At 45.9% G+C, this 22,380-nt stretch overlaps 1 protein-coding gene across 1 annotated transcript in view; it reads right to left on the bottom strand.

The window, feature by feature from the left end:
- Positions 1-12,279: 12,279 nt before the first annotated feature.
- Positions 12,280-22,380, bottom strand: part of GRIN2A (glutamate ionotropic receptor NMDA type subunit 2A) — a 356,641-nt gene continuing 346,540 nt past the window's right edge. Inside the window, exon 14 of the mRNA XM_036931766.2 lies at positions 12,280-22,335. Within this exon, the coding sequence (XP_036787661.2) occupies positions 20,539-22,335 (1,797 nt within the window). The 3' untranslated portion in view covers positions 12,280-20,538. The remainder of the gene's footprint in view (positions 22,336-22,380) is intronic.

Below are 22,380 nucleotides of genomic sequence, written 5' to 3'. Positions count from 1 at the left end.
CTGATGTCGGTTTGGTCAGCTCACCATTTCAGGCAGGGGCTAATATTCTCCCTCCCTGATTCTTCCCTTTGCCCAGCTTTCCCAAACTGAAGATCAAAGAGGTGAGAGAACCGACCTGAAGATCCAGAGACGAGTCTGATCTGGGATTTGAGTGGAAGTCTTCCCTAATCGAGGCCAGTACTCTTCCCTCTACGCCCATAACCGTGCATATGGGACGGACCCAATCGCCGTGAGGGCTGGTAGCTGACTGATGACGGTGTTCTCGGGTGTGCACGGGTTGATGGATGACTAGACAGATCAAAGGACCATGATCAGCCTGAAGACATGCCCTCTGGGTCCAGCACTCACGTTCACATGTTCAGGGAACACTGACGGAGCGCCCAGAAGGGCCTCAGCTGGGTCAGACATTAAAGCCAGCAAAAGGCAACTCAAGTCTCTGCCCTCATGGGGCTTATGATTTAAAGGAAGGGGCTGCTGGTGTAATGCCGGCCATCACCAAATAAATGCAAAATTACAACAATCATTTTAGCACTAGGGAAGTATAGGGTCCCTATTTTTATATGTGTATACGCACACCGCACACACACATCCATATACTCCGTGTCCCTTCCAACCTGACCTAGTCTGAGGCTCAGAGAAGGCTCTCCTGATTATAATCATTACCTCATAATAATTATTAATGCTTTTGTAGCATTACTATGTGCCAGACACTGAGGTTTCTTGTTATGCGTTATGTATTATCCTCACAGCTGCACTAGTATATATAGCCAATATGATGCCCTCTTCAGAGATGAGGAAACGAACACAGAAAAGGCAAGTGATTTATTTGCCCAAGGTCACCTGGCTAGCAAACAGCAGAGCTGGACCAGGCAGGTGGCTACAGAATCCGTGCTCCTAGCCATGCTGGGGTCTGAAGGGCAGACGGGCATTAACTAAGCAGAGGGGAGCTGGGCAAGCCTCAGGCAGGGCCCCTGTTGCCTCAGGGACCACAGGGAGAGCTTGGGGCTGTAGGCAGCTGAGGGGACGGGAGCTGGGGAGACGGGGGAGCACGGTGAGAGCTGATGCCAAAAGGCAAGGCAGCCTGGACACGGAAGGCCCCCAGGCCGGGCGAGAGGTTCCGGGCTCTAACTTAAGAACTGTGGGTCTCTGGGAAGGGTTTTCAAATGGGGGAGCATGTGATCTGCTGGCCGCATTGTGAAGGACAGGTTGAACGGGTGGCAGAGGCAGAGGAGACTCACGGAGAGAGAATCCCATCATCGCCCAGGATGAGGGGGCAGAGGCCTGGCCCACGGGGTGATGACGGAGTCTGAGGAACACGGACAGGGCTCTGTGGCTGCTGGGCGAGGGAGGAGGAGGATCAAGCTTGTTGGACCAAAGACATAGTGAGCTGTTCCCCAAATCCGAGGCTGGTCCGAAGAGAAAGAAAGAGGGAGACATTAGACAACAGTCTGTGACTCGAATGGGCCCAGAGCATACAACTGAGCCCCAAATACCACTGTCCACTCACATGATAGGGATGTCACTGCTCGTTGGCGCTTGTACCAGGGAAAGACTTTGTGCTCTAAGCCAACTGGAAATAGGGCATGAATCACCTGCATGACATGGTGTGACATGGCTGCCAGAGACTCATGCTATCTCGGGTTGTCCCCCCAGTAAGAGGGGACACGTGTCCTTGTCTCTTCTGAGACTATTAGAAGACACCTAGAAGACGGCGTACACAAGCCAGCAGGCCACCCATTCAAGGAATTGACAGGCCCTGTTGTGGCTGATGGTGTCCAGGACACCGGCAGGGAAGAGGACGGCATGGTCTGAGCATTTATTTTGCATCAAGCATTTGCTGGACTCTTTACCCACAGAGCCCCTAACTCTTCTCCTGACGTTATGATATGTCAACCCTGTTGACAAGAGAACAGCAGCTCAGATATTTAAGTGACTTGTTGAGGGTGGTGCTACTCCTAAGAGAGGAGAAATTTTAACTTGGGTCAGCCTGATTCAAATGGCGATGCTTTTTCCCACCCTACTGTGCTCTCTCTCAAGATGAGAGAAAGGGCTGATAAAGTGGGAGGCTGTTTCACCTTGAAAATAAAGACTTGGTGGAACGTGATGTGTATTTTTCCATACTTGCCTCAGATGCCTCATCTGTAAAATGGGGATAGTAAGAGCAGTATTGGGGAATGAGTGACATGATGCAGGTAAGGCACTTAGTCCTGTTTCCGACACATAGTCCTTAGGAAATGTTGTTTTTTATCACCATTATTATTGTTGCTGTTGTAATTGCTGAAAGGGCATTGAACTTACTCAAGGTGAGTCCACAGGACAATGTGAAGGCAAACGGGTAGGAGAGACAGGCTGGCGTGTCTCAATGGCTCTTGGGTGTCTTGCATGGAGGTAGATTGGACCCCAGTGCCTGGAAGAGCCTCAGGAGGCGGCGGGCTCTCCGGCCCAGGAGCCACCCCAATCTGGGCTAGACAACCACTTGTGGAGACAACACGCAAAGGAGCTGCTCACCAAGCGGAGTCGCGCAATCTCCAGTGGCCCTTGAAATGGAAAATCTCATTCTACCTCTCCCACCTGCTCCAAGGTGACAACTTTTGTTGTGACATGGAGTAAATCTAGGGCACCCGTTCTAGAAATAGCCTCAGAGTACGGCAGGGGGAGGAGCTGGGGCTGTGCATACGTCACCTCCCTTTGACTCACTCCTTATGTGTGTCACAGCGCCAGGCAGGAGCAGGCACCTGACGCGACAGTCATTCTGACCCACCCTTTGACTCTCTGCAGCGTCTCACCTTGAGCAGGCCCCACCCAGCTGACCCTGGGAGACCCAGCTCTGGCTGCCCCAGAGAGGCGTCCCCATCCCCGAACTCTGGCCCCCAGGGACACTTCAAGGCACTCATCTGGAATTTCAAGAAGTCATCACAATGACAGAGGCTGGGCTTCTGCTCTTAGAAGCCTAAGGCCCAACCATTGTCAAAACCTCTTAATGCTTCCTATGGGGGTGCACAGACATTCCTTTAGGACTGGGATTCTAATTTATCCATTGCTGTGTGTCTCATGCTTAGTACAGAGCCTTGCACATAATACATGCTCAATGAACATATAGCACGTGAACATATGCGGTAATAAGCACGTCTGAATGACGGAGTCAATTTATTCATTTGAAAAATAGGGAGCTGCTGTCTTTCCATTCAGCTTGGCATTTATGGGAAAGGGTGCAATTTAGACAATTGGTAGTCTGTGGCTACAAGTTTAGGAAATATCTCTAGGCTAGGAAGAGATTCAACATTTTGGGGGTACAACTGATGCTTACATTTCTGTGGCCAGGGCTTGAATGGATACAAGATTGGCTCAGATGCAACAAAAGATGAGAAACAGAAAAAAAGCTGAACCACTTTGGATAAATGAGGTCAGATGTACTTGGCTCTCTACGTGGCTCAGGCCTCTCTCTCTCTCAATAGATGATAGATAGATTAGATAGATGATGATAGGTAGATGACAGATGATATAGATAGATGATAGATAGATAGATATAGATAGATGATAGATAGATGATATAGATATAGATAGATAGATGATAGATGATAAAGATAGATGATGATAGATGATAGACAGAGATGATAGATACAGATAGATGATATAGATAGATGATAGATAGATAGATAGATAGATAGATAGATAGATAGATAGATAGATAGATGACAGATGATAGATAGATAGAGAAGCTTTAAAATATGGCCACAAATTCTTTAATACTCCCCTCTTCAAAAGGTAAGACTTCCCTCCTCTTGATTGTGGGCTAGACTTAGTGACTCACTTCTCTTGAATAGAATATGGTGGAAGAGCTGGCGGTTTGCTTCTGGGACTGCGACGGAAGGCCCTGCAGCTTCCTCTCTGTCTCTCTCGCTCTCATCACCTGCATCATTTGCTCCCTTTAGACAAGCTAGATACCATGCCATGAGCGCTCTCAAGCAGTCCTGTGGAGTGACCCACACGGTGAGGAACTGAGGCCTCCTGCCAGAAGCCACGAGAGTGAGCTTGCAATGTCTCCTCCAGGCCCAGTCAAGCCCCCAGATGATGGAAGCCCTTGTCGCCATCTCAAGTGCAGCCTCATAGGAGACCCCGAGTTAAAACCACCCAGCTAAGCTGCTTTCAAATCCCGACCCACCTCTGAGGTGGTATGTGTTTTGTTGTTTGAAACCACTGTGCTTTGGGACAATTGTTTTTTTTGTAGCAATTATTTTTGCAGCAATAGATAACTAAGACAATTTTGTAGCAACAGATAACTAAAGCAGTTTTTAAAAATATAGTGGATATACAATATTATATGGGTTTCGGGCACACAACATAATGATTTTGGCAATTCCATGCATTATGAAATGCTCACCATGGCAAATGTAGTTAACGTCTGTCACCATAATTACAATATTACCGACTATATTTCCTATGTTGTATTTTTCATCCCCATGACTTACTTATTTTAAAATTGTTTTTATTCCCTTTCTTGGTACCAAATTCTGTATTCATCAGGGTCCAATCAGATAACAACGACTAGGTCAGCCTGCAACCCCACCCCAACGAGGTGAGCCAGCAGATAAACAAAGAGCATGTGTTGCCCTGACCTTCCAAGCCTAAGAACATGCCTGCTTTCTCCCCCCAGGTCTCCCTGCGTATCTCCTGTGGGCGCCCTAAGCAGGAAGTTGACACCGTACAAATCCAGTGTCTTCTCTCAAGTGGTTTCATCCACATCCACAGTTTTAATTATGATCTGTATCTCGGTGACTTCCAAATTATCTCTAGCTCAGTCCTTTTCCTGAGGTACCCAGAGAATATTATCTTTTTTAAACTGCTTTTCTGAGGTATGACTGACACGTAAAGAGCTGCACATATGTAATGGGTACCACTCAGTGAATTTGGGGGTAAGTATACACCCATGAAAGGCCATAGACATTTCCATGACCTTCCAAAGTTTCCCCCACCCCTGCCATTACTATTACTATAAGAACACAACATAAAATCTACCCTTTTAGAATATTTTCAGTATAGTCTTGTTAGCCATAGGCTCTATGCTATATAGCTCTCCAAAACATATCTTAAACCTCATATCCTTTGACCAACATCTCCCCATTTCCCTCCCCAGCTCCCCAAACCTCTGACAGCCACCATTCTACTCTCTGCTTCTATGAGTTTGACTGATTTTAGTGTCTACATGTAAGCGAGATCATACAGGATTTGTCTGTTTCTGGCTTATTTTACTCAGCATTGAGGTCTTCCAAGCCCATCCACATTGTCATAAATGGCAGGATTTCTTTATTTTTTATGGCTGAGTAGTATTCCATTATATGTGTATTTATTCATTCATCCATCGATGGACATTTAGGTTGTTTCATGTCTTGGCTAATGTGAAAAACACTGAAGTGAATGCAGGGTTGCCGATATCTCTTCAAAGTCTTCATTTCAATTTTTTTGGTTTTGTACCCAGAGGAGGGATTGTTGGTAGATATGGTAGTTCTATGTTTAATTTTCTGAGGAACCCCCATACTGTTTTCCATGATGGCTGCACCAGTTTACATTCCCCCCAACAGTGCACACGGTTCTCTTTTGTTTTTGCCAATAGCCATCCTATAGTTGTGAGGTGACATCTCATTGTGGTTCTGATTTGCATTTCCCTTAAGATTAGGCTGTTGAGCTTCTTTTCACGTGCTTGTTAGGTGACCTTAGGCCATTATCTGTAAGGAGACTCTTATGTAGGGGAAATAAAAGTAAACATAGAAAGGGACAAATGATACGCTACAGTGAAGGGTCCAAAAAGATATGGGAGCTCAGAGGATGGCACCACTGACTCTTATTTGGAGGAACCCAGAAAGGGTCACAGAGTTGACACGTGAGCCAGGACTAGAAAGATAAATGGTGAATTTGCCAGATGGCTAAGGGAAATTCAGGAAGAGGAAACAGTGTTTTTAAGGACCCCTTTGGGAGGTTACAAAGGTTTGCTTTGGCCGGATCAGCATCTGTGTGCAAAGCAGCAGTGGCAGACAAGGACAGGAGAATCCGCGTCAGCAAGGATGGGCCAGGAAAAACCTCACCAGATGCATCGAAGATTTTGGTCTTTAAACTCTGGGCGACGGGGAGCTATTAAGAGACTTTCAGTTGGGGATGCCATAGTCAGAATTTTATTTTAGAACAATTACTACGGCAGGCATATGGAGAGAGAATGAAAGGAGGATCAGTATGGGAGGCAGGGAGACCTGTCATTAAACTGTCACAGTAATTCATGTAGGAGAAGATGGGAGATGGGATCAGGCAGTGAGGTCGGAGGACGGGAGACACGTAGGAGGACGCAGACCAGGAAATTAACCAAAACAGAGTAGGGGGAGGAGAGAGGGGTCAGAGAGACTGTCAGGATTTTGGCCTGGTGGCTGGGGGCTGATGCTGCTCAGCTGTAAGGCAAGAAACTCTCAGAGAAGCGGGTGCTGGCAGCAGGGTTAGGACCGTGCATTTTATTTTGAATGTGTTGAACTTGGAGTGTCTGCAAAATATCCAAGAGATAGTTGAAGGTATGTGGCATTTGTACTATTATTTTATTTCCTTACCTTTGATGAGGAAGGGCTTTATGACCCTGGATCTTATCCCTTATGGCCAAACATCGAAAATACCTGAAACCAGTTGAGTGCATTCCAGCGCTGAAGCCAATACCAAGGCTCAGGCTTCTTCCTGGAAATCACGCCCCTCCGCAGCTAATGAAGGCATGTGGGTGTTGAGGTGATAGGCGAGGACTGGGAAAGATGTAGGATGTGGTCTGCGGTTTACCCTGTGATAACGGGCTTGAGCTGCCGTGGATTATAAAGCCTCTTGCACACATTGATGGCACTGAAACTGGCTCGTGTCTCCACATATCCTGTTCTGATGATGTTTGTACATCTCAAAGTCAGAAAAACATGCTCTGGTTCCATGCGCCAGACCGGACCTTGATTTCTTGGTATGACTCTGAGCATGTGAGGGGGGCCACAGATAATCACCTTGGTGAGCCACACAACATTATCATTTTCCAGGTGGGAAGTCCATGTGCTTTTTCTTCATTGTGTTTGACAACTGGGAGACAGGGTGGGATCTGGGTGCTGTTTGGTAAAGGATGGTCTCTCTTCCTTCTATTTCCTGCTGCACATTCCTATTCCTTGGCTCTTAATGGCATTCAAGGCCCCAAGCAATGGAAAGTAACAAGAGCAGTGAATGCATCTGATGCCACCAGGTCCTGGGATCCAGCCTCTGAAATGGTGCTCAGGATGTCTCAGCTACTCGGGAAGCAACAGGCTGTCCCTTAGAAGGCAGGGCTGCCTGTAGGATCGCTGAGTTAAGAAGGCTGCGGTTTCTTCCTCAAGCAGGATGGGAGGCCAGGTGAGAGGAAGGTAAGAGCAAGAGAGAAGTTCCGAAGCACTGGCACATCAGTGGGTGGTGGGAAATGGGAGGGCTGGACGCTTCAAGGGGAAAGTCACCGCACCGTCTGCTCCTGGCTTCTGCCAGCCTGCAAGCTGACTGGGAGATTTTTGCCAAACCAGAGTGCACAGGCTTTGCATTTACTGGGAGATTTTTGCCAAACCAGAGTGCACAGGCTTTGCACTTACATCTGCAGAGATGTTAGCACCTTGGAGTTACCAGAAGGAAAAATATGGACCTCTTTTCTATCTGCTGGCTTGGGAGAGCGGCGAGGCTTTGCACGCACATCCCCGGACTCTCAGCACCCTAGCCCGTGGCCGCTTTCCCACCTGCTTCCTTGGGGGAAAGCCTGGTCTTGGAGCTCTAACACATGGGCCATTTTCACCTCCAGCAAGAGACCCTCTCTGTCTCCAGTAAAGCTGGGGTCAGACGGCATGGACTTCTGGCCACTTCATGAGGAACTCGTTTCTCTTTGGATATACTCTGAACACAACTCCTAAGTTTTGGAACTAAAAAAAGCACGGAAGGAGTTATCGTTTGTATTACACAGTTAACAACAGCTCTGCACAAGCCTATGAAGAGGGGACAGTTGGAGCTGAAAACCTTCATTTTACAGATATGCATGAGAAGACCAGGAGAATCAGAGAAGTAGAGTGACTGGCCAAAGGTCACACAGCTAGGCCTTGGCCAAAAACCCAGACTTCCTGATTCCTCTTTTGCTGCTTGTTTGTTTAAAACTGTTTGTTGAGCATTAGCATTGTATAAAGTCTTAGGGACACAGAGGAGGTTCCAGCCTGCACTCTTGTTGGGCTCTAGGTAACAGTGAACATGGAAGCAGTGATAAAAGATGCTGGGACACGGAGGCGCACTGACACGTGGTCACCCCTGATCCTAGCTTTGCAACGATCCGGATCACTTCAGCTCTCTGAGCCTTGGTTTCCAAACACATAAAATGGGGGTTATAACCCCTGCTACACAGGAGTGCACTAAATATTTTTAAAGGGTTCTTTACAAAGATGGGTTCGTTTTATAAACTTTGAGAAACTGCATCAGAACTCTCAGAAAAGAAGGCAAGTGATCCTGAAAACTCCATCTCTTGGAGGAGACTTCAGGGTCTTCTAAGAGAAACATTTTTTGGTTTTATCCTCAGAATTATTACAAATGTGACCGGTAAGTGAGCACTTTTCCCTCCTCCAGGACCAGAACTGTCCGTTAATTCAATTTGCACGGCCGTCTGGTCATCTGGCTTCGGTCAGCAGAATCATGTGGGGGGGAGTGAAGAACAGAACCGTTCTGGACAGCCGCATCGCTGGCAGAAGAGCACATGTCCCAAGTCTCAAGTATAAATTGCCTCCTAATTACGAGGTAATTATGCCCCCAAATGGGGCTACATGGATGCAAAGGCATCTGACAAGTTGCCCATTAGTTTCATAGCAGCGATGCTATTTAGTCCCACTTCAGTTAGTGGAAAATGTGTTGGAAACGGCATCTTCAGCTGCTCTAAAAAGAGAAAAGGCTGGGGGTGTGGAGAGGCTCAGATGATGGGGAAGGAGGCAAGAGGTGAGGGAAACATTGGTCCTGTCCCCTGGAGGGGGTACTGTAGTGTACGAGTTTGGGGCACAGAGGTGGAATGGGGAAGAACTGCGATTTTATTCTGATTGTAATGGAAAGGCAGTAGGGAGAGCAGGCGAGGGACTTACCTTCTGTCTGGAGAATGGCTGGACACGGAGGCGCAAGCAGAAGCAGGTGGACGGGTTAAAAGCAGCGTCAACAGGAGGTGACGGGCCTGGGTGAGAGCAGCAGAAGTGACAGGAATACATTTTGGAGGTCACAGGACAGAGCCGGCCGATGGACTGCATGGCGCAGGGGACAGAGGAGGGAAGGATGACCAGCAGGTATTCGCCTGAGAAATCAGGTCAGTAGGAGCACCGTTTCCTGAGATGGGCACCCTGGGGGGGTGGTCCAATTTCTGTGGGTTGGAGGGGAAGAGTACTTTTATGTTAGGATCTGGGTGTGTTTAACATCTCTATGTAGAGATATAAAAATTTGGGGGGTAATCGGTGGCATTTAAAGTCAAAGGACTGGGTGAGGAATGGTAGGTCTGGTAGGAAGTGAGGAGAACCAAGAGTGGTTTCCAAAGCACCCCCATCCGCCCAGCCAGCCAGCCACCCACCTGTCAGCATCCCCTCTTCCCATGGCCATCCTAGCCCTCCAAAACTGTTCAGTAAATGTGTCAATGTATCCATGGGGCTGGGTGCTAGGATTCAAAGGTGGAAAATTATATAGCTCCTGCCCTCAAAAAGCTCACAGTCTAAGGAGAGAGAGTGCTCACAGAACATATGGTAAAGCCTGGTAAATAGTTTGATAGAGCCATGTATGGGGGGCTGGGCGATGGGGTCAGCCATTCACTCCGCTGCTTGGAAGACAAAGAAGAGGTTTCTATTGAAGATACACCTTAAAGGAGGATTACGAGTTGGCAAGGAGATAAGACCAAGACCAGCATTCTGGGAGGGACTAATTGTGTGGGCAAAGCCATGGAAGCGTGAGAGCTAAGGGCACCTTCGGAGGGAAGCAGAAGGCCTCTGCTGCAGATGCAGTGGTCGGCAGGGCGATGCCAGGCCCTGGAAGGCTCTGGGTGCTGGGCCGTGGCACCTGGGCTTTTCCTGCGGGTCATGTTCAGCTGAAGGTTTTAAGTAAAGGGGAGGGGGAGTAGACAGATTTTTGGTTTTGGAAATGTCACTTGATCTGGGCCTGGGAGTCATCAAATGAAACTCAAATCTGGATTTAGTAAGCAGAGACTTTATTCAGAAAAATTATCTCAAGTGGGAGAAAAGGGCTATTACAGCAGGGGCAGGCGGCCTGTTGGAGAGGCTGAGCACACTGACTGTGAGCTCGGCGAGTATCTCCTGGGTGTGTGGCAGTTTTTCTTTTGTACACAGGCATAGACAAAACTGGAAGGGACAGGGTGTGGGGAAGTGGGACACACGGGAGTGACACCATCAGACAGTAGATCGGTCTGAGGCCAGCCTGTTCTCAGGGGGAGGTGATGCTGGCTTAGGCGGAGGGTGGCTCAGGTTCAAAGCTCCTTGTCTAATCATTCATGCAGGATGAGGCTTCCGGGAGGAACAGTAAAGCTTAACCTGTGTTTGGTCAACAAGCATTTTGTTCTGACTGATCAGTAGGGACAAGAAGTTCCGCTAATCTTATGAGGCCCAGCCTGGGAATCTGCAGGGTCTGTCTGGCCTTGGCCTAGGGTAACAAGGGGGCATCTGTGAATCACAGTGAAGTCATAGGGGGAAGGGTCCTTCTTTGCAGTAAGCTGTTTCCTGGAATTCAGAAAGGAGGGGAGCTCTTTAACCATCCCCTTTTCCCAGAACCGTTAAGTCGTGGAGTTTGGCCAAGCTCAACAAGATCCTCAGAGAGAAGGCAGTAAGCGTGCGAGCTGCACAGGACGATGAGATCCAGGGAAAGGGCTGTGGCGTAGCTTGCTGCTAAAATCCTGAAGCCAGGCCATGGATTCTTCCCAGGTCCATGCCTCCCCGTGCACTTCTCCATTGCACAAGGGGGGAAATCGAGTTATTTCCCCTCTGTACGATTACTAAGCCTGCCTGAAACATCAGGGTCGACCACAACAGGAACAATAAAGACAACAACTGCATTTCTTATTTTCATATCAATTGGCAGAAATTATCTTTATTAGAAAAATGAAATTTTCCTGTATTTACATTTTTACACCATAGACTGGGGCACTTCTGCTGCCTTGGGAGTTATGTACATATCGGTTTGCACACACATTTCAAATCCCATTCCTTAACACAGTTGATAACACATTGAATAAAAATAAAAGACATATACAAGAAGACAACCATAGTAGATACTTCCTCTATCATAGAAAGGTGTTAAGCAAACGTGTAATTTTGTAGCTATGCTTGGAAATATTGAATATAGTTTATTAGCACTTCCTCATGCAGTGGATTAAAACATGACAGGGAGAAACTGCTGGCGATTGGTAAGTGAACATCTATCCCCAAATGAAAACCACTGACTAGGGAACACAGCTTGCTTTGAGCTCCACCGTACAAGACATCAAGCCAGTGCAGATGTGGGTTTTGGACGGTGTGGTGTTTGAATGTAGCTGTGAATGGAAACCCTCTGCATGTGGAGTTCAATCCCACCCATTTTGGGTTAAAGATGGACTCAGACATGGGTCTTTAAAGCTGCTTAATTCAATTACTTTCTTATGGGTTACAACCAGCTTGTGAATTACGCAACAAGTCTTTTAACACAAGGGAGAGATGAACAGTTTACCCTCTTTTTCTGTCTGAGAAGGCCGTTATAAACCATTTTTATGATCTACTTCTTGTTCAGGCCACCAATTAACCCACCTAATTCTTTCTGAAATATTCAGGTTGAAATATATATACTATACATAAACACATACGCACAAACATTCTACTGTGATGAACAACGGTGAATTCTACCGACTAGATGATTTGGCAAGTATATGCTGTTCTATTTGTTTTAGCAGGGAAATGGACAAGATTACGACTCATAGTAAAAACCAACTGATAAAAGAAATCTTTGGGGAACCTCAGGTTTGGAAGGCATCTGAGTCACATCTAGCTACATAGTCAGTTGTATCGAGTAACTTACTGAATTTTCTATGAGTAAATTACTCTTGACCTTATCTCTGATTTGAAATCGAAAATTGCTATCCTTTCCTAGTGAAAAATTTAGGGACCATGAATGCTACAAGTGCCACTTTCATCTTCCCAAATGTGTTAGAATTTTCAGAGATGATCACCTGAATTTGAGCCGAAACAGTCACCTGAATCTTCAGCTTCCAGTGGTCATGGTGTCAGAGCTGTGTCTGCAAACCTAACGAGCTTTAAGATTCAAAATAAAATAAAATAAAATAGGTTTAAAAGTCAATACTGTTCATTTATTTGAATTAGCTTAACTGAGAATAGAAGTAATCCAATAAGTCTTAAGACGGCTAATGTAAAAACCTCAATTGAATTCAAAAGGCTATGATTGTTTTTCATGGAAAAACCGACAATGTTTTTATATTTCTGGACTTTCACTATTTGCTCAGCTATCAATAGTCTTTGATTTGAGCCCTTTAAAAGCTTGAAACAGCAAAATGTCAGATCAATGAGAAGCATTTAAAATGCCAAAGACAAACTTATGTTGGCTGGAGAACAATTAACCTTATTAATCTAAAAGGCAGCTATGGTATTGGCTCCATGTTATGTTAATATCCTTTTGAAGGCTCATCTTCAATCCTTCCCAAAGGTGTCAGAGAGAATTAACTAGAAGAGGTCAGGATCCGGGGCTATGGCTAATGAGGAGTGTTCTAGAATTGCAGAAATGCAAACTCATGGTTTCACAAATGCCGTATATAGACGGATTTATGAGTGGTAATCTCAGTTCTGTCTTGTTTGTTTCTGCATACTGCTGACACCTGATTTGAGGAAGTTAATCTGAGAAATGACTCCATCTTATACAATTTGGGTCTGGCTCCCCGGAGAGTTGTGTGCTTTGAAACACAGCCCAGGGAAGAAACACTATTGGCCAAATTGTTCTTCGGAGTGTTTCACTTTCTGCACAACTCAACATCCCTGGAAGAAAGTAGTCCTGTACTTGTAGGCCCAACACCCGAATCTCAAAGTAGCTATTATATAACAATAACCTTTCTGTCTCAAGAGGCTCTCTGTTGGCTTGAAAACATAAATGGTTAGAGGATTTCTCCGGGACAAGGACAAGGGTCCTTATGTGTTGGGTTAACCACCCTCCAGAAGGACTGAGTCACAGAACTTCCCAGAAAAGCATTCCTTCAAATCCCAGCTTGGCTTCCTCATCTATAAAATGGACCTAACTGCCCTACCTCACAGTAAATATAAAAGCCAGGGAGGGAACTGTGGCTTAGAACATGGGTAGCAGGTGCAAAAAAGGAATGCATGGGCTCAGGGTCACTGTCACATGATGCACATGGCACGACGTCGTTTTGGGTTCCTAGAAAGCCTAATGGAAATACTCCAATCTGTCCCTCTTGAATGAGACAAACTGAACATGTATTCAGTGATTCAACAGTTACCTTGATGCCAGTGGGCAGGAAAGTATCTCTAAGATGATTTGAAGCAAACAGAACAGACCAAGAAGGAAAAAAGTCTCAATCATTGGTGCAAAGCTCCATTTCCTATTCCCTGAACCTTATTCTGTCTGCTTGGCAAAGATAACCAAACATATAAATGAGACAGAAGGGACAGTCGCTTGCAAAAAACATGTCTTTTCTGGAAATGGGCCACAGTGTGTAGAAGAGCTTTAATGAGGGGCCCCAAGGCCGTGTGTGTGTGCGTGCACTCACACACAGAGGCGAGCATACTATTTGCATATGTTTCATGGAATTAGCCCTGATGTCTACTGAGAAAAAGAACAGGGATCAGGAAGGGGGTATTTAAGAATAGGCACATGCTAAGTAGAGAAAAATCGCTCCCCAGGAACCAAAAAACGAAACACTTGTGCAAGCATACAGGGCAGAGACACAAACAGCATTCACGTCTCAGGAGGGACCATGGACCAAGGTGAGATGCCAGGAGTTCTCAATATGCCCCAAATCAGGTGATGACAGGTAAGCAGACTAACCGACTTCCTCCCCACACAGGCTGAAACTCGAGAGTCCGAGGGACCCCAAGACAGCATATCTCTCTTTCTGAATTTCATTCTGACCTCCCTGGAGGAGATGGGGCACTTTGAGAATATGCCTGACATTAGGGATTTATTAGCAAATGCTTTTTGTTGATGAGGTTGAGACCAACCCAAGCCTCAGTTTCCTTATCTGTAAAATGGGAGCAATCGTACTTACATCCTAGGGTTATCTGAGGATTGCACTCTAGGATATGCCTAGAATACAGTCTATGGTCAATGTAGATGTATTTTGGTTTTTCCAAATTCAGATGCTGACCCAAGGCATATATTTGAGATAAGCAAAGAATCTAATATCCTAGCAACACACAGAATAGGATGGAAAGAGAAAATTCAGCTCCCTTCCCACCTGCCAGCTCCCTGAAATACCCCTTGATGCCTTTTGCCATCTCCTTGCCACATTTTTCTCTCTAGGGAACCTGATGCATTCTCTTTTGCCAGCCACAACAGTAGGCACTTGGGACTCAACGAGGATTCTCTCTACCCCTTTCCCTGATACATTTATACCCTGAACTATTGGAAGTCAAAACCAAAATCAAACAAACAACACTTTAAGGAAATAGTCTTTTTACAACATGGTCTGTTTTCTAATCCTTTGAGGATTTCTTTCAACCTTTTCTTGAAGGGCGTATGACAAAGCAGGGCTGGAAAGAGGCATGGCTTTGCAAGGGGTGGAGACCTGAGTAGACCCAGGTCCAAGCCTGCCAGTGCAAAAATGTGATTTGTTCACCTGCCTAGATGCTATTAGAAGCTCCTAGGTTTCCCAAGAACCAATTTTGAAGGTTAAAAGAACCACGGGTATCTCCAGGTACACCAACTACATTCTCCAGCTACTTACAGGTATAGGGAAGGGGGGTTTTGTTGGTGTGCTCATGGAGTCAGCCACATTTTTATTTCCTGGCAAGAACTTTGTCATTCCTAGGTTTTACACTGAGTCTGCATTTGCACTGTGTGGGTCCTCAGTTATCTTTTGTATTAGGGAACTGAATGTCTCAACCATAAGCTACCTGTGGGAAGAGACTATATTATCTATTCCCTTTGCATCTCCACAAACCGGAATTGGCCTTAGAAGGAGAGCAGACATTCACTCAAGTTTTATCAGCCGATGAGCGTCCTTCGTTCATCCCTGGTTTAGGAGATTATCTCAGTGGTCATTGCCAGCTTTCATCTTTGGTTTGAGACTTTAAACTATATCCTGGTCGACGCTTCTCAGGAACCAGGGCCCTGAAAAAAGTTTTCTCTTCCCTTCGATTCTGCAGGCAGGGAGTGTTGGGGAGCTAAAAGGAAAACCAAATGCAAAGAGGGACGCATGGGTCTGTATAAGGCAAGAGGCAAAGAAAATGGGGTCAGTTCTATGAGGTTCTCTGGCTCTTATCATAGGGGCACTAGGGAGAACCCTCCTGAGGGAAACCTGACATGAGTCAGCCTGGAAAGGAGCCAAGCTAGAACTTGGACCGTGAAGCCCTGGGTTCTAGTCTTGCCTCTGATACTGTCAACCTGATGGTCTTACACTTAGTACTACATCTTGGGGAACTTCATTTGTCTTAATTTTCCCATGGCTGCACCCTTCCCCCCAAATCTTGGTGTAGCTCTCTAAGTTCTTTTTTTCTAAGACCCCTCTGGGCAGGCACCTTTAGCTGACACTATGCTCAGAGTTCTTCTGGGCACAGAAAGAACATGTAGGGGAAGAGGAGAAGGGATCTAAACAGGAAAAACGCCCTTTGATGGGTTTATAGGAATCACACACGTCTGTATCAGCATTGTCTTCAGAAGCAAATGTCGGCAAAATATATTCCACCCCTAACCCCAGATATTTCTTTTTAAGAATGGGTGAAGAATATCAACACCCAAAATCCACTTGGGCTCTGTCATCCTCCCTAAAACTGAGATTAAAAAAAAAATAGTGCCCTCTTTGCATAAATATCATTCCATCAATAACCAGAATAGGTTTTTCTATGTGTTAATTCCATCACCACCATTTAACTTTTAACATAAGCTTTACATTATATACAATTTTATTTGGATAATACACTTATGTGTGAATTGTAGAAATCAAGCATGTATATTATATACACGTGTACACAAGCATTTGTATTCACAGGATAAGTGCATCTGATCATCACCGATCTGTATCAAGTGGCAAGCTGACCTCATCTGATACAATTAGATATAAACATAGTGCAATGTAAAGGGACTGAATGGGAAACAGCAAACGCATTTTGGGAGAACATGTCAAGTATAGACCCCACATAACATCTCATTCAGCACTTTCAACCCTGTTTACCAAAAAAGGATGGGGTGTCCCAACAGGTTTAATTTTGACTCAAACAAAAATAAACACTGCTTTTGGAATGAACATTGCCTTTGCACAGAACCCTTAACTCATATTAAATATCAACTAATGAGTTTTGTTTCCACCTACTCAGTTTTGTTTTGTTTTACGTTTTTTCCCTTGAAGTCCAATTATGTCTGCCATCACCGTGGTTAACACAGTCTATTTCAGAAACAACTCATGTCCCCTTTTCAAGGATTCATGCACAACAGCTATGCACAAAGCAACACTGCAGGGATATGCATAAAGTTAACAAATATATTCAACTCTTCTGAAAGATGTTTAGGTTTCTCAAATTGGTATTTACTTAGGTCTCAAATGGCAAGGGACTTCAGAGCAAGGTATTTGTTTATATGAGAACTGATTATTAAAGCTGCACTTTTTAGGTTTAAAGGAGATAAATTTTTAATCATCATTTAATTAACACCAACCTTTTTCTATATTTCCTTTCTCATTAGAAATTCTATTTGCAAAGAATTCAGGGCATTTGTCATTTCCCGAGAAGGATGTGGAATATTAAATACACATCAGTGGTAGACATATCAAATAGAATAAACAGTATGTGACTATATGGCTGCCCTGATTTTTTTGACTAATTAACTGCCTTGGCTGGAGTCCCACTTGAGTGAAACTCTTTCACTTGTAAGCAAGGTGTAATTTTCTCTTTCTCCCCTGAAAATAAGTGCAAATTGATTTGACTGACTTAGCTGCAGTGGGTGAATTTTACTGTTTACATCAGGAAAACTAAGTTAATGAAAACTTCTCAGGCTCCATAAACAGGGAAGAGAAAACTAGGTTTAACCCATGAGACATGCAGTCATGGAGCTGGCTAAAATAACACAGTGAGATTTGCAAAGAGTAGTGGGTGGGCAGATCATAATCCCGTCCCTCCCACACAAGCCTCCCTGGCAGAAAAAAAGACCCATCGGGGACCTGCCTTGTCAGAGGACGGATACCAGAATTAGCCTAAGAACCTGCTAAGGAAAACTTTTCAAGAGACCCAAAGGCTTCCAGCATAGAATTCATGCCCTAGAAGGCTCTCCTCTTACATAGATAAGTTCAAGCTGGGCATTTGCATACTGTGACCCACGGACAAAGACATGAGCATGGGCATACAGGCGTACCAGCTGGGGACTGTTCAAGAAACCATTTAGAGTCAGTGAAGTATTACGGATGCCAGCTCTGACTGGAGCAGGTCGAACTCAGGTACACATTGGGGCTCAGAGGTTCTGCGTCCTTAACATCAACAAAGCTAAGATCTCAGCGCAGGGATATGTTCTGAGGAACCCCTGTAACAGATTCAGGGCTCCCTGCTTGTTGTTATATTCCTGATATTCTTTTCCCAAAGCACTGAACTGACTTGGATTACCTTTGAATAGCTCCCCATCATTATTCTTCACTTGCAAACTGACCACCTGATCGATGGCCAGTTTTCTTGGGTTTGGGGGCATCGCAAAGTCAATGAACTTGTGGAGGAGGGAAATTCTGTATTCATTATATAGCATCCAATTGTGATGATTTATTTTTAAAAACACTTTGGGTATTAAAGGAAGTATATATTTTTTCACTATGTTAAGTGTTGGTTCCGTCAGAAGCCACATCTTGGCATTTCTTTATCTAGAGAAGTGTGGAGTGAGTAGCGAAAATAATGCTATTGTTAGAAGACGACCCTGTGATCTGTGCAAGCCGTCCAAAGGTCATTTGCACTCTCTTAGGAGACCTGTGTCACAGCTGGCAGCCCTGGGACTTGACGACACCAGAGGAGGACAGAAGTCCTCTTGGGACTGATGATATACATACACTGCTCTGTAGTCTGGGGAGACTTTTTAATTCACTGCATGCTAGGACATGTCCGTCTTGTGAGCAAGTGGGGTGACCCTGGCTGGGGGAATATGGGTCTGGAATGCAATGGAAGGGCAAAGGGACTATTCCAGACCCTCCAATCTAGGCCCCTCCATTGATGGGTTTGGGGCCAGCAAAGGTGCAACATTAAGAAATAAAGTGCAACATTCAAGTGTCTTTGCCAGCAGACCTGGTCAGCTCCTTCTGCCTTTCGCCCTCAAAGATGATGGGGTGACCTTCCCACTCACTACCTCCCTCTGCCTCTCAACCACTGACCTTGAAATTTATTGCAACTGCTTTTCACCAATATAGGAAAACGTAGGTTGGGTGCATTTTGCCAAAGATGGAGCCATTCAATGAATCCTCAAGCTCTAAGAGAATGACTCCTGGCACCTGCCCACTTGCAGGAAAACTCTACCGAAACAGAACACACCGTGAGTGGAAGAAACAGGATCACTTTTCAACTGCCGCTCTGTCCCCTTCAACGGGAACCCAAAGCGAAATGCAGGAGGAAACCAGGAAATGGTCAGGCTAGTTTCCGTGAGCTCAGGGTTCCTGCAGCATGTCAGCAAAGATGCAGGTACTCTGCAAAAACTGATGGCTAGTTATCCCAAATGTTTCAGGGATACTGATGTTCTTAAATTCACTGCTTATTATATTAGAACCATATAAAACATTTAGTCAACATTGTTTGTGGGTTTTATAATATTTGACTTTTAAACTAGAAAATCCTGGTCTGATAACGTATTGTAACAGCTACCTTTATTTTTTTTTGGCTGTGCATCAGGACTCCTCTAACTTTTTAAAAAGAGTATCATTTTATATCATCAATGCACAGGTTTGAGCACAATAAGAATGGGATAATGGAGGTGACCTGGAAATGACAAATGCTTTGGGGAATTTTTCAGATGTCTTTGTTGGTGCTAGTGAGGCAGTTTGAGCAAATATTTCAGAAGAGAGAAATCACTTGTCCCACTGAGGCTTATTCACAATTTGGAGGATGCTCATGGGAGATGCATGAGTGTCTCTCATGTTCTGATTCGGATTTCAGGAGACTGGGGGGGAAACGAGTGCCCAACTGAATTTCATGACATTAAGGAAGATAATCAACCTAAATGCGTGCTAGCCTTCAGCAGACAGATGGCTTTGCACTTCCTGCAGATCACAGTACACACGTGACTATTGGTGCATGCCACCACACGACACCTCTGGGAACAGCAACACACAGTTAATCAGACGCCACCATGGCTGTTTGGGGACTGAACGAGTTATGGTTACTCTGGGAGGGAAGGGGAAACAGATACTATACAGCCCTGAGTCATCACCAGAAGGGGGAAATGCAAACTTACGTACACAGGAGTCTCCGGGATAAACTATGGCCGCTGTGTCATAGACAGAAGATCCACACCTAGATATTGAAGACATAAATGTGCTAGTTTGTGCAGCTCTGGACAAGCCCATCGACGCCGAGGGTGAGAGAGTGTCTGTGAAACACACAAATCAACATCCAAAGAGGTTTTGTAGCTCTCTGCCTGGGGGCCCTTCCGGCCTTTTGTTCCGGATGTGTCTTGGAAATGGGACTACAGTGAAGGTAGCATAGTTACCAGGATCACACTGATTTGTTATTCTTTGAGGGGGGAGCCTGGAGTTTCTGGGGTGGGCCTGGGCTGGGACGGAAGGCATAACAACAAAGCTGAAACGGTTACAAAACCAAATCTCCTAATCTCTTGCACATGTCAGTCTCGCTACGCAGAAGGTGCATTCGTAACTGATTTATTTTTCTCTGTGTCAGATTTACATGCATACCATATTGCTTGTTCTGTATTAGAGAAATCTGTTAGGCGTTTCTGATGAGGAGATCACATGGTGGACTGGTCTTAATGGAATTTGGAATATAGGAAATCATAACATCACCACTGGCATCCAATGCATCATTATTGCCAACATACCTAAGTGGGCACATCCAGGAGACTTGCCCTTTTATTTATTTATGTATTTTTGGTTAAGGACTCACCTATCTGGTATCTGCCGTACTCAGCACACACCTCACGAGATCCCTTGAGTGGAAGACTATGGCATGGAGCCACGTGCAAAACAACCAACAACAACAAAAAATACCTTCCTCAATCTTCTTCCTCTTTGCAGGGCACTATTGGGCATCCAACATTTACCCTCCAGAAAGTTGGCCATTTACCTATGTTTCCCTAGAGATAGATCTGTAATGGAAGGTTTTAAACATCAGATTCAATACTAGGCATTTTCTTGTACACACGTCTATTGCTGCAGGAATTCAAGACCCTGGGGGTAGAGTACATATTATTCTTATTTGCAGCATAAGGCATAACATGCTCCGAAATATACACATCGTTGTGGCCTCTACTGTCCCGGGAACAGTATGATGCCGTTGACCTCAAGGATGATCGAAGATAGCTGTCATTCGCTGCCTGGGATGGCAACGAGTGTTTGTAAGGGTCTGAGGGGCATCTCCCAATGACTAAACGTTGGTCGTCCCCGTAGGAGTGCAGGAAAGGGTTATCAGAGGTGTGGTCCGGCAAGAGAGACTGGCTCCGCTTGCTGTCCTCCAGACCCTGGGGGAAAAGGGAGCTTTTGTTCCCCAAAAGTTTGCTTGAGGGGACGCTAAAGAGACTCCCATACAAATTTCCCTCCAGAAGCCGTTCCCTGTCCTTGAGGCTTATGCTCCGAGAGGGCCTGCTAAGGTCTGTCTCCCTGGGTTTGTCGAGAAAGTTATCATACGAATGCTGACGGCTAATCCTTAGCTTGTTCTTTTGGAACTGGAGGGCGTTGTGCTCTGCCCAGTCCTGCTGGTACACCTCCTCCTGGGCGGCTGGGTTCCCTGTCTCCTGAAGCATCTGGTCCTCGTCGATGTCGTACAGGTTTCCCATCCGCAGGCAGGCATCGCACTTGAAGGGGGACCTCATGGTGAAGTGGCCTGAGTAGGTGGGCAGGTTGGACAGGCAGCTTCTGCAGTGCGTGGAGTTCTGCCGGTAGCGGTCGCTGCCCTCGCTGTGTGGGGAGCTCTTGTCTTTCAAGGTGTAGTGCTTGGAGTAGAGTTTATACTGGTCGTTGCTGGGCAGCCCGTCGCTGTCGTGCTGGGCCTTCCGGCTCACTGACAGCGTGGAGTCGCCCTTGCGGAAGCTCTCGCTGTGGTCCTGGTAGGCATCTGGGAAGTCCACATTCTTGGGAAGGGCTATGTTTTCGATGAACTGGGGAGGATCTAAGTGGAAGGTGGGCTCCTTCTCACCGTCAATGGTGTAGATCTTGTCCCTGGGGGAGCCTGCTTTGGTTTTCAGATAGGAGCGCTCGACCTCACTGCAGTCCTTGGGGTACTTTGAGGCCACTGACCTTTTGAAGTTGTCCTTGGTTTTGTGGTTCTTGTTGTTGCCAGGTTCCCTGTGGCACGTGGCCCGACTGGAAGTCTCTGAGACGTCCGAGGGAGCCACCTCTTCGGGAAGGTACCTCGGAGTCTTAAGAGAGCGGGTCCTATTCTCTGCCGTCCCCTCATCCCTCTGGGAGACTGGGTTCTGGGTCAGTGAATCTTGGCGTAGAGAGTCCATTGATTTCTTCCAGAGCTGCCGGGACCTGGAGGTCCCTTTGGATTCTGTGCTCACGGCCACCTCCACTGTGTTAGGGTTGGACTCATTGAGGGTAAGAGGGTGCTGTCCCTGGAACACATAGTTGTTGAGATTATCCTTGTGCCTGTTGGCCACGAAGGTTTGCAGTTCACTCATGTTGTCCCCAAAGATGCTGTCTTTCCCCTGAAAGGACCTGTTGTCTGGATAGATCAAATTTCCCTTGTCTGAGACCATGTCCATGATCAGGGAGCCTCTTTGGATGAAGTCAGCAGCTCTCTTGGGGGAATCCATTCTTGAGGAATTCATGTTGGACATGGTGGAAATGTTTTTGGCCGACCGGAGGAGCTTGAGCATGTTGCTCTGGGATCCGCTCAGGCTGAAGTCTGGGGACTTCTTTTCCTCGATGTGCACCCCATGAATGCAACTGTAAATGCCCTGTGGGAAGCCACATAAAACACCATCAGTGGCAGCAAGGACACG

The sequence above is a fragment of the Manis pentadactyla genome, chromosome 10, assembly GCF_030020395.1.
Source record: "Manis pentadactyla isolate mManPen7 chromosome 10, mManPen7.hap1, whole genome shotgun sequence".
NCBI lineage: Eukaryota > Metazoa > Chordata > Mammalia > Pholidota > Manidae > Manis > Manis pentadactyla.
Note: the sequence above shows the minus strand (reverse complement) of the source record. Positions and strands in the feature narration are given on the sequence as shown.